Source organism: Scardinius erythrophthalmus, assembly GCF_964197995.2.
Source record: "Scardinius erythrophthalmus genome assembly, chromosome: 15".
NCBI classification, from domain to species: Eukaryota; Metazoa; Chordata; class Actinopteri; order Cypriniformes; family Leuciscidae; genus Scardinius; species Scardinius erythrophthalmus.
The window spans coordinates 28,314,218-28,326,272 of NC_138235.1; the positions used below are offsets into that span (position 1 = coordinate 28,314,218).

The 12,055-nt window shown below is 37.7% G+C and overlaps 2 protein-coding genes across 2 annotated transcripts; both read left to right on the forward strand.

The window, feature by feature from the left end:
• Nucleotides 1-6: 6 nt before the first annotated feature.
• srm (spermidine synthase) lies at nt 7-4,249 on the forward strand. Its single transcript, XM_081386900.1, has 8 exons — nt 7-236; nt 954-1,074; nt 1,166-1,258; nt 1,898-2,051; nt 2,179-2,262; nt 2,359-2,504; nt 2,938-3,060; nt 3,146-4,249. Exons 1-8 carry the CDS (start codon nt 106-108, stop codon nt 3,161-3,163), a joined length of 870 nt encoding a protein of 289 aa, XP_081243026.1. The 5' UTR covers nt 7-105; the 3' UTR covers nt 3,164-4,249.
• A 3,365-nt stretch (nt 4,250-7,614) lies between these two features.
• Nucleotides 7,615-8,155, forward strand: sst6.1 (somatostatin family member 6.1; the record flags this gene model as incomplete). Its single annotated transcript, XM_081385701.1, has 2 exons — nt 7,615-7,716; nt 7,922-8,155. 2 exons carry the CDS (start codon nt 7,615-7,617, stop codon nt 8,153-8,155), a joined length of 336 nt encoding a protein of 111 aa, XP_081241827.1.
• Nucleotides 8,156-12,055: the final 3,900 nt, after the last annotated feature.

Below are 12,055 nucleotides of genomic sequence, written 5' to 3' on the forward strand. Positions count from 1 at the left end.
ACGCCCAACGTGTCAGTCGGCGTTGAAGATCTCAAGTAACAGTCCTTGCAGTGGACTGGTTTGATCAGATTAAACACACCGCTGCTCAGATTTAACCCCCCGGCAATGGACAGCATCAAAGACGGGTGGTTTACCGAAACATGCACATTATGGCCAGGCCAAGCGATGAGTCTTCAAGTGGAGGAAGTGCTGTATCATAAAAAATCCAATTTCCAGGACGTGATGGTTTTTAAAAGGTGAGTCCTTGTGTAAAGTGGCTCAATTTAGCATGGTTGCTAACTCCCCGTGTTTTCTGTCAGCGCATACATACGTGAAGCTATTGGTCCCAACTAATGCAGAGAATGCTGTGATTTCCTCACTTTTCTCGGAGGTGTCAATCCACTCAAAACAGCACGTTGGCTTATGGGTGTCTTGCTGTGTGGCTGCTGCGGCTAGCCGGCTAATTGCATAGCCTACTGTAGGTCTGGCGTGGCAGAGAGTTCAAACTATGAGAGACCATTGGTTTTGTACTTCCAAAGTATATTTTACGTAAACTGTTACATTGCAAAAATTATAATATGTCAGAGCGTTTAAAAATAGACAAAATACCTTTAATAGCACACATTAAAAAGAACTCCATGGCCTTTCTCTGCTGTTTAAACACTTATTCCTGCTGTACTAGTGATATATTCACTGGCAGTAAACTGTAACTCGAGTCATTCATACTGTTAAAAATGCAGATAAAAGGTTGATGTTATAGTTTCTGCCCTGAAAATCAATGAAATTTGCACATGCAAGGTGTTGCCCAATAGGATATGTGATGAGAGGCTGTCATCTCAAATGTCACATGCTTGGTTGCAGTGCTAAGTAGACTAGAATGTATTGAATGGATCTGTTGTGCTTCTTTCCATCTGTTTGCTATACTTTTTCATTGCTTATCTTGAATGATTACATTATTGCTTCTCTTTATACAGTAAGACGTATGGAAATGTGCTGGTTTTGGATGGAGTCATCCAATGCACAGAACGAGATGAATTTTCTTATCAAGAAATGATCGCCAATCTACCTCTCTGCTGCCACCCTTGCCCAAGGAAGGTGCGTGCTTTCATTTTTGTGCTTATAAATGTGATTTGGAAGAACTGAAACTGGTTGGGTGTTTAGTTTCTGTACGCCTTCCTGTCGTCAGGTTCTCATCATTGGTGGAGGAGACGGTGGCGTCCTGAGGGAGGTTGTCAAGCATCCGCTGGTGGAGTCTGTTGTTCAGTGTGAGATTGATGAGGTTTGTATCAAGTTATGTCTTGAACGTCTAAAAAGTGACAGTAAAGACAGACTTTATAAAATGTTACAAAATATTTTTTTCTCTTCATTAGATACCTTGTCTATTCATCAAAGAATCCTGAAAAAGTGCATCATGGTTTCCACAACAACATTTAAGCCGCTGTTTTTAGCATTGATGATAATAAGAAATGTTTCTTGAGAGGCAAATCAGCATATTAGAATGATTTCTGAAGGATCATGTGACACTGAAGACTGGAGTAATGATGCTGGAAATTCAAATTCAGCTTTGCCATCACAGGAATAAATTACCTTTGAAAATAGAAAATGGTTTTAAATTGTAATATTTCGTAATATTACTGTTTTACTGTATTTTTGATCAAATAAATGCAGCCTTGGTGCATTTAAAAAAAAATCTAACATCAGTTTACCATCTATGTGTTGAAAACCTTCTCAAGTCTCATTTGTTTTCTTTCATGGCTGTTGTTTGCTTTTAATTTTTATATTTACATTTGGTCAATCTTGTCTTATTTTATCTTAATGTATGGCTCCTTGCGCTTGTAATTTCCAGCTATATATATATATAAAATATAAACAATGCTTTAAAATGCTGATTAATTTCATGGATCACATTTATTCCCAGGATGTAATAAATGTCTCCAAGAAGTACCTCCCTGGAATGGCAAAAGGCTTCTTCAGCCCCAAACTCACTCTGCATGTAGGCGACGGCTTTGAATTTATGAAAAAGAATCAGGATGCCTTTGACATCATCATCACAGACTCATCAGACCCTGTCGGTATGCAGCCCACTGTGGCGTTGAAGTTTTTTTTTTTTTTGCATTGGTAAATAATGATTTAGCCATTGACTCCCAGACAAAAAACATGGTGTTCATTTCAGGCTGATCTCATTTTACCCTGTTACAGGTCCGGCTGAAAGCTTGTTCAAAGAGTCTTACTATCAGCTCATGAAAACGGCACTTTGTGAGGGAGGAATTCTTTGTTGTCAAGGTTGGTATTATTGTAGCTCTAGAAAAAAAGCTCAAAATTAAGGTTATTAGTGACGCATCTATGGCATGTTTGTAATTTTCTGCTGGAATTTTACAGGAGAGTGTCAGTGGTTGCATTTGGAGCTAATAAAGGAAATGCGGACCTTCTGTAAGACCCTCTTTCCTGTAGTGGACTATGCATACTGCACCATTCCAACATATCCAAGTGGACAAATCGGCTTCATGCTTTGCAGTAAAAATCCGGTACGTTTTTTCTGTTTATTAGCGTTTAATAACCGCTTTTGTTTGAAAAGCTTTACAATTCCTTAATTACTTTCACACACGCTGTTGCTATTTATACACCACCATTCAAAAGTTTAAAGGGTTAGTTCACCCAAAAATGAAAATTCTGTCAGTTATACTTCACCCTCATGTTGTTCCAACCCCGTAAGACTTTTGTTCATCTTCAGAACACAAATTAAGATATTTTTGATGAAATCAGAGAGCTGGCTCAAATCTTAAACTAACCCTTTAAGATTACTTTTATTATTTTTTTCAGCAAAGATGTATTAAATGGACCAAACATTACATTAAAGACATTTTATAATGGTACAAAAGATTTCCATTTCAAATAAATGCTGTTCTTTTAATAATTTGAATAATAGTAATGTGTAATTAATACATTCGTTTATTGCAGAAAACAAATTTCCGTGAGCCAATGCGAGAACTGACGAGAGATGAGATTGAGAGCATGAGCCTGAAATATTACAATCCTGAAATCCACCGCGCTTCATTCATCCTCCCAGAATTTGCCAGAAAGGTGAGATGCAGCCCATTGTTTTCTATTCCTTTTGCTCTTTACTTTGCGTTCTTAAGGAAAGTTAAATGAGCCGTTGTTTACACAGGTACTAAGTGAAGCGTAAATGGTTTCATGGGTGCCATCTTGTCAACACGCTGCCTTCTGTGAAAGCAGAACCAAACCCTCACCACAGCCGCAGTAGCTCCCACAGCGCATCCCTCTCCAGCTTCGTTTCGGATGGCTACAAGTGCAAATGCCTTCAGTGGGGGACATTCTCCGTTTCTCTGTCCAGTTCCATCAGTGCTTCTGTCAAAGTCTTTTGAATTGTTTGGTTTACTTTTACGATTCCACTTCCCACATCAAAGCTTTAGGACTATACAAACAGAAAATCATGCATGTTCTGTGACCGATCGCACAGTACTTTCACGCGAGGACTTTCTCTTACTCGTGTTGAGTAACGTAAAAAACAGGACAATGTTCCACCAGAGCTTGTTTGGCCTTACTCACTCAAATAAGAACACAGGTATTTTAAATAATCTTCTCTATACACTTCTTAACATGCAGTATAAAGGTTTCATATTATGGGTCAGTTTATCAACACTGAACCATTGTCAAACAAAAGGAAATCCTATTTAGTATTGTAATAATTTCTAAAACTATTACTCAAAGTTTTTTTTTTTTTCATTTTTAGACATATGGGTCTCTGGTTGACTGACTTGTGTGTTCTGGCTCTCATGAATAATTCTGATTACATGATGTGGTTTGTGTAGAGCAAATAGATGTTTGGTATGCAGCCTTTTTGAGTGATATGCTATAGAGTATTGCAAACATGCTTATGGTCAATGGACTGTATGATGGAAAGATTTTGAGGTGTCTTTTAACATTAGAAATACTGGACTACATTGAGACGTCTTAATATTGAACATAATTATGAAGGTGTGCTTCAGGACAAAATAACGAACAGTGTATATGTCGGATAGCTGAAGATGATCACGTGTCTTAAGGCTAGTTGCATAGGACAAACTATTTTGTACTCAGTCAAGTTTTACTGTGTGGAAGGGTTTATCTGTACTTTTACCATTTTATGTTGTAAATTGTAAGTTGAAATGCGAATTTCATAAATAGTTTTGAAATAATAAAAAGGTGTAATCACAATTTGGTATTGATTTTCTGTTCAGCGAAACGATTAAATGCAGCTGTTTGAAAATGGAAAAGTGATTGTAAAGTGCCTTTCTAACCACTAGATGGAGTCATTGGTAGTAAATTCAGCCTGCCAACATTCTGCTTTTATTTGATCGCATCGCATGGATGAATAGTGTTTCTGAAGGTTATCAGGAGTCACTTTTCAGGTAAATATTTGTGGGCTCTATCTGTGCTCTCTTTATGTTAAATTGTACTTAAAACGACCCTTTTGCTTCATCGTCAGTTAAAGCGTCGTCATATTGTAAGTAGCCTAAGTTACTCGATTAAAAGTAACCTAAGTTTTGTTTTACGCAGTTGACTCGTTTTTAGATGGCCTACATGTTACTGCCTCACCAGGCTTGCTCTAGTTGCTTTGAGCTTTCATCTTTTGTCCATAATATATTCACTATGCTATAAAATGCATCGCTATGTGCACTTTAGAAAAGTATGTGTAGGCCTACATACGTTGCATTACTGTTTATTACACTTAACGCAGCAAAACTGTTATACAAACTATGTTAAACTTTTTATTTTAAGAATAAAGTAATTGTAATCATTGTAAATCACGTTCATTGTAATGTAAAGTTTTTGGCAGATTATTTATTTTATTATTTATTAGGACTAGCCTGTGAGTATTATGTTTGCCTCTTTAAGTAATTGATTTAGCAGTGCTATTTTAGTATAAGTATATTTTGAATTAGTTTTTCTAATTCCTTTTTCATTTCATTTTAGTTAACGTTTTAGTAAGTTTGTGTCATTTTTATTAGTTTATTTATTAGCTTATTTTATATAGTTCATAAATTAATTTTTATTTCAGTTTAAGTTATTTTTGTAGCCAGTTAAACTAATTGACTATATAGGCAAAAGCATGTAGCTGAAATTAAATGTTTCATATTTATTTCATTTCAAATAACGAAAATGTTTTTCTAATGGTTTAATTCTAGAGTAACCCTGATATGAAGTTGTCAAAAACTCCTGCTGAGACAACATGAGGATGTGGATTGGCATTTTTACTCTGACGCCAGATATGTTTGAAGTTGGTTGGGAAGTGAACGTCAGATGTGTTTTGCATTGGTCAATTGGCATGAATTCTTCAAACGCACTTTATCACAATTTGGCTGTGGGCACCCGCTCATCTCAACACTGTGTTAATCTCTACAGAGCCCCAGGCCCTGAAGTCTGCCCTAATCTGTCTGCTGTGAAAAATGTGCTAAAGCGCGTGTATTAGGGCTTCTAGCTACATGTACTCAGTCAGGGTGTGTGTATGCATATCCAAAGAGGTGTGTGGGTGCCAGGAAAGCTGACCAGAATGTGAACAACTGGAGCCAATGACCAAAGCATGCGTTTCATTTTCGCTGCCTAACTAGGCTACCATTTCTCATTCTGGTTTAATTACAGAAGACAATGAATACACATAGACTGCGTAGGCATGCTGCACAGCACTTTTGGTATAGTGCTATCAGCGGAAAAAGTCACCATGAACTGAAAATTCAATTTTGACAAATTTATTTAAAATTGCAGTTGGCCTAATTATTAATTATTTTTCTGCACACGTTATTATTAGTATTTTTTACCTTTTTTTGTTACAATTCATGCGACTCTGTAATCCAAAACATTAGTGCCCCCTCTTGCAACAACATCTTCATATCTCTTCTCTGATGACGTGTTCACCAGCGCGAGGGTGGGACGATAATCGCTCCAGCAATGATGAGCAACAATTAGCAAAACGTCAAAAAAGGAAAGAAAAAAAAATTTAAATTACCGATGGACAAAATCAAGTCTTGCCCTATTTTTTTTGTTTGTTTTCTTGTTTTTTTGTTTTTTTTTTGTTCGAGAAGAGTATCATTCGGATATACGTCACAATACGGAAGAAAAGATTATCACTATTTCCGTTTCATGCCGACTTTAATATTCAAACATTGTTTATGCAATGCCTGCTATGTTTATGTTATAAGTTTCAACTTAAGAGGAATGTTCCAGGTTCAATACAACTTAAGTAGGCCTACAATCGACAGCAAGAAAATGTATTTCAATTGATCCCTTTTAACTTGTTATAGTGAGGAACTTACAATAAAAGTGAATGGCGCTAATTCATGGAATTTTTAAAAGCAAAAATGTGAATCTTATAATTTCATAAAAGCATAATTCCTCTGTTAAAACTAATGTATTGTTTGTTTGAGCTCTAAAGTTTGAGCTCTCACAATTTTATATAAAAAAAGATATAACTTTACACAGAAATGTTCAGTAAGCGATTTTATCACTCTGAAATTATGCTGAAATTACACTCTTAACATACAGATTATGTCTAGTAGCTATATTATTGAAATAGTGAGTATTTTCATGTTATGGATTGGCTATAATCACTTCTATTGTAAGTGCCTCTTTGCTTTTTTAAAGAGAAGAAAATTGTTATTATTCTGTAATGGGCTTTGTTTAAAGACTACTGAAAAAATCTATACCTTAAGAGACCGGTTTCCATGCAATTAACTTTTCTTTACATTATATTAGCTTTTTTCATAAGATTTACTGCTGTAGTATTGACTATTGAGCCAACGTTGAGTATTGAGCCATAATCTCTTTTGCTTTTTGTGCTAATGTTTGTCTCACTTGATATTCGTACACGGGAAGATCTGCGGTTACGTTTCCATAAAAGACTTAATTCTTGTTATTCAGCCCCTTTTCATCTGCCGATCAAAAGCATCTTCTTTTCCCCAAGACAGTTTTCTCAGCTGTTCCGGGTGCCAGACGGTTCAATGGCAATCTGAAGGAGAAGGAGGGAGGAGTTGTGCTCAATTACACGCTGGAACGAGAGCAAACTGCCACTGACTGTACACAACAAAATGGGTTAGTTTGATTTCCTTGTATTGATATCACAATGCAGCTAAGTGAGAACAGCACGTAATTACAGCGTACGTCTAACCGTGTACTTTCTAAAACATGATTCGCTGCCTGCCTGCCATTTCGCACCTCATAGATAATTAGCATAAACAATGAAAGAACTTTTCAGAATCACTTCACGTTATCGGTAGATCCGTCGTCATCAGTGTTTTTTCTCCTCGCATCCGCTTGAACTAAAATCAGGACCATTTTTAGAGCTATGACGTGGGCATGGTGGCGCAGTCCTCCCCACCGGCACAACGTCTGGTTTGTTGGGGGGTTAAACTACTCAATGCTTTTGTTAGTTCCTAAGCCTCCCACTCCCCCACCCTCTCCCCTCCGTCCTCCAACCGCTGCGTCAGTAGGGGACTGGAACGAGAGGTATATAAGGACCCTGCCACCTGGAGCTCTCAAAGACCAAGATCTCTCCAGCTTTACTCTGCACTAGGAGCTACAAGGACTTGAAAGTTTCCGACTGACCTTTCTACGCACTTTAACTTCAACTATTTTGTCAGCATGCAGCTTTTGGCCAGCCTTGTGTCTCTCTTGCTGGTGCTGTATAGTGTCAGAGCAACAGCTTTGCTTCCAGTGGAGGAGAGGAACCTGGCACAAAGTAGGGTGAGTGGCTGCAATGAGCTTTCTGTGTTTTTCATTGTTTCCAGTCGTAGCTGTTATGGATTTACGTATTTTAGACACATCTTGATGTTTGACATCCAATTAACAGACCATTCTGGGGTCATTTCAGTAGCCATATTATTGTGAATAGCTGAAACCCTTTTGAAAATCTTGCATTCTAATTCAAGTCGAGTTTCTTTCTTATAAGGAGCTGAGTAAAGAGCGTAAGGAGCTGATCCTGAAGCTGATCTCTGGGCTGTTGGATGGAGTAGACAACAGTGTGCTGGCTGGGGAGATAGCACAGGTCCCCATGGATGTGGAGGAGCCCCTGGAGTCCCGTCTGGAAGAACGGGCCGTCTACAACCGGTTATCACAGCTGCCGCAGCGCGACCGCAAAGCCCCCTGCAAAAACTTCTTCTGGAAGACCTTCACATCGTGTTAACGGCACCAGTCCTGCAACGATCCCGCGATCCTCCCTGATACCTGACATGAACTGTGTAGACCTCCACTGTACATACCATCTCCAGTGTCTGAAGAAAGATCTCTGTGGACTTACTCTGACACAGTCTGTTTGTTAAAGACATTGATGATTATATTTATTTATTTATTTATTTATTTATTTATTGATCGATTAAGATATTTATGGACCTTTGTTGTTTTTCAGCATTAAAAAAAAAGAATAAAGCATGGTTAAGATAGTTTCTTTTTTATAAAAGATGTCTCATTTACTGTGGTCAACATTGAGAAAAGCATCAAATTACAGTATGTTTACTGACTGATAAATAAATGTAATTGATCATGGAGCCAGATGTATTACAGATTATGTAATATTCCTACATATAAATGTTTTCCCAAAAGAAGAAATCACGTAAAGTCTATTTATTACTGAATGGCACTTTCACAAGCCGTGGTTGTTTAACACTTAATGCACCAGATGAATTGATTGACAGTGTGGTGGTAATTTTCCTTGTAAGTGAATTATATGTATTTGCAGTTGATGAGAGGGTGTGCTTGAAGTCACTAAACCCTTGTCTAATAATTATTTGCTGGTAAATTCAATGCATTACTAAAATGTATCTTTCGGTTTGCCTTTTTTGTTCAACAAATGCAGATGAGATACGTGTGAAGGGGAAAATGGTCCTTAAAATACAGGCATTTTCTGTATTTTGAACAACACTTCTGTTCTTCAAGTGCATACATCAAGTTTTTGTCCCATTTTAATGGCACTTGTATTTGCCAATGCTGCAATCTAGCTTTAACAGAAAAAAATCGAAACACTAGTTCCAGCTGTAAACACATGCAATAGGCCATCAGTAGTTTAATTATTTGTCCTCCAAGTGGAGGCATACATGGGTATTCAAACTATATCAGCGTAAGTAAGTGCCGAGTTACTTGCGTAAATGCGTCATTGCTCTTGAATGTGAAACTAGTTGGCGTAATGAATGGCATAACAGTGAAAATTGGAAAATGCATTGGAGCCATGGCCTAGCGATCAGCCCATGTGCCTCCTGGATTTCATATCACTTCTCTACCGTCCTTTCCATGAATATGTCCAAAATACAAGACAAAAATGTCATGGTCATTTATTGTGTTCTGTAAATCATTAGTGTTTAAGACAAATGCAAACATATTATGCTGCTACAGTAAGAGAAGAAAACACCTTTGAAATCTCAGTGAGCTGAAAGCATAGAGTGAGAAAAAAAGTGAATGAATTGTTCAAACTGTATAGGTTATAACTATGCCGTTGCATGTCTGTGTGTGTGACACATTGGCAGCTGTTCTACACACAGCTGAAGAGATCACTTTATAAAATGAAAGAGAAAATGATGTCTTCAGTAGATATTTGATGCTGTAGCGCTGGGGTCACAACGACCTCAACATTCCTCTATTCTTCAATACGAGCAAAGGTTGAATCCAGATGATGGTGACAATGTAAACTCTTTGCTCTTCTCTCACAATATTGATGACAGATACTTAACCATCTCTATATAGACATCAGTAGAAATTCTGCACAGTGATTCTGAATTTTTACTGTCCACAGTAAAAAAAACGATTTAAAATTGGCATGAAATGGAAGTTGCGATAGTCTTTTCTTCCCTATTGTGACGTATATTCAAGTGGAATGGCTCCTCTACCAAGAAAAAATGTAGGACGGGGCTTGACTTTGTCCACCGGAAATTGATTGGATCGTTAGATCGCCCTTGCCAAAAAACACGCAGGGAAGAGAAGAAATGTTGCTGCTTGGTTAAAGATTATGAGAGCACATTAATTTTATTTATTAAGATATGTGTGCAAGAATAATTCTTAATATATTGTTATGCACTCCAACAGGCCTTTAAAAGTAATTTAATCACTTAGTGGGATCATTGTTGTTATTCAACAGAGGTGTATGATAATGCAATATCTTATTAAACTGAGTCCCAGGCATGGCGTTCATATATCTGTTCAGTTTGCTCGAAAAGTCAGATGGGGCCAAATTTAATTAGATTTAATTAAACATGCTGGTCTTGCCCAGTAATGTGGAATGAAGAGACAACAAACACATGAGGAATTCAATGTTATGTTATCATGCAATATGAGTTTGGCCATTCCACGAGATGTCAAATGACTTGGCACAGTCTCTATTACAGTATAATCTATCTTTTTGTTCTTTCTGCCTTTTTTAGCCAACAGATGAATGGACTGTGACTGACTCAAATAGATGACTCTAGGATATGTTTTATTTGCACAAAGATTTGTGTGAAGCGAAAGAAAAACTGTCCATTATACAAGTGCCCTCAGAGCATTGTGAGGAGACATCAAAGCTGCTGCTGGTAAGCAAAGAATTTTGATTGCTTTGCCTTTGATCTGAAGGCATGCTCCCACCTGAACATGAATTTGAAATTCATATCTACTGTGTGTATATTTATCTTTAGGAAATACACAGCTGACTCACTTCAGTATTTCTAGTAAATACTGTATGAAAATAAACAATTAGAATTAATGAACTAAAAGCTGAAAAACAGGAAGGATTGACTCATCAACAACAGTATTTAAAATAAAATTAGGTTAAGTATTTTTGTAAGCACAAAACCACAAGATGGCTTGTTCTGGGTTATTTTCTATTTATAAACTTAATATGAGAGGCTGCCCTCAAAATCCAAGATGACAGTCTCAGTCAAACATGGGTCAATATAATGATTCATTAATGTGTCTTTATAAGAGCTGTATAAGCAAAATCACCAAATCATCCACTTTAGATCATAAAATGTAGAGAATGTTTTACATTTAAAGCAAAAAGTTAATGTCTTCATCAGTATTTTTCAGCATTCGTTTTCCAATAAAATATCTAACATACTACAGGATACTTCAGGATTTAGCATTAAGCTTTGTATTAGTAGAAAACCTGTAGTATTTTCGAATTACCATGCTTTCCACCCTCATATCCCCCTGAGACAAGAGATATATGTATTTTTTGTCTGGAAAAAATCCTCCGATGACGCAAAAATCGTCATTTTGCGTCATGGGAGGATTTTCTGGCCAGAGGCTAAAGACTACAGCCGGTAGATGGCGTTGTTCCGAATGTTTTCAGCCCGCCCATAGAGGGTGGGATCTCACTCACAGAATGTTGTACACAGTGTCAGCTTTGGAAGCTAAGCTAGCAGGCTCTTGTTCTGTGGAGAAAGCTGAATAGTAGGAGAAAGCTGAGTAAGTAGGGGTTACCATCTTCCTTTTCCCGGACTTGTCCGGCGGGCGAGATCGTTCAAAATGTACGGGATTCAGCTTTTGCTTTCTGCGGTCGCCATTCATTGTTTACATGCACACCTTTTGCTACAATCTAACTGAATTCATTCCGATTGGTGAATCTGAATGAAGTGTTTACATGAACGCTAAACAAGTGATCGGTTGATGTGCGTTTTAACATTGCTAAGAAAATTCCCGCTCCTCTGTGAGAGATGCGAGACCCGGCGCGTCTCAGTAATGACGCCACCGGCCTCGCGCCGTTCTCCCGCGGCCGTCAGCCTCGTCCTGCTCGCCCCAGTAAACATGATGAATGAATGGCGACTGTAGAACGCAAAAGCCGAATCCCGGACATTTTGGGCGATCTGTAAATCCCTGGCAAACTCATCACGTAGACTAGCTAGCCTTGTTGTTTTCAACTGTACACTCTTACCGGTAGGCGTGGCCTCCTAAGGCAGCGAAGCAAGTGCATTCTGGGAGTTGTTGTCTTTCATCCACATAAGCCAAAAATACATTTTCTGGCTTTTCTCAGTCTAGAAAGCTCCAAATTCAAAAATGTCTTCACATTTCTTCTACTTAAATGACCTATTTTAAATACACATTCATCTTCCCAGAGGTGAAG

Coding starts and splice junctions, on each gene's coding strand:
- srm (XM_081386900.1), top strand. CDS start 106: ATGGACAGCATCAAAGACGGGTGGTTTACCGAAACATGCACATTATGG. Junction 1,075..1,165: donor GCCACCCTTGCCCAAGGAAG/GTGCGTGCTTTC, acceptor TCCTGTCGTCAG/GTTCTCATCATTGGTGGAGG. Junction 2,263..2,358: donor AGGAATTCTTTGTTGTCAAG/GTTGGTATTATT, acceptor GGAATTTTACAG/GAGAGTGTCAGTGGTTGCAT.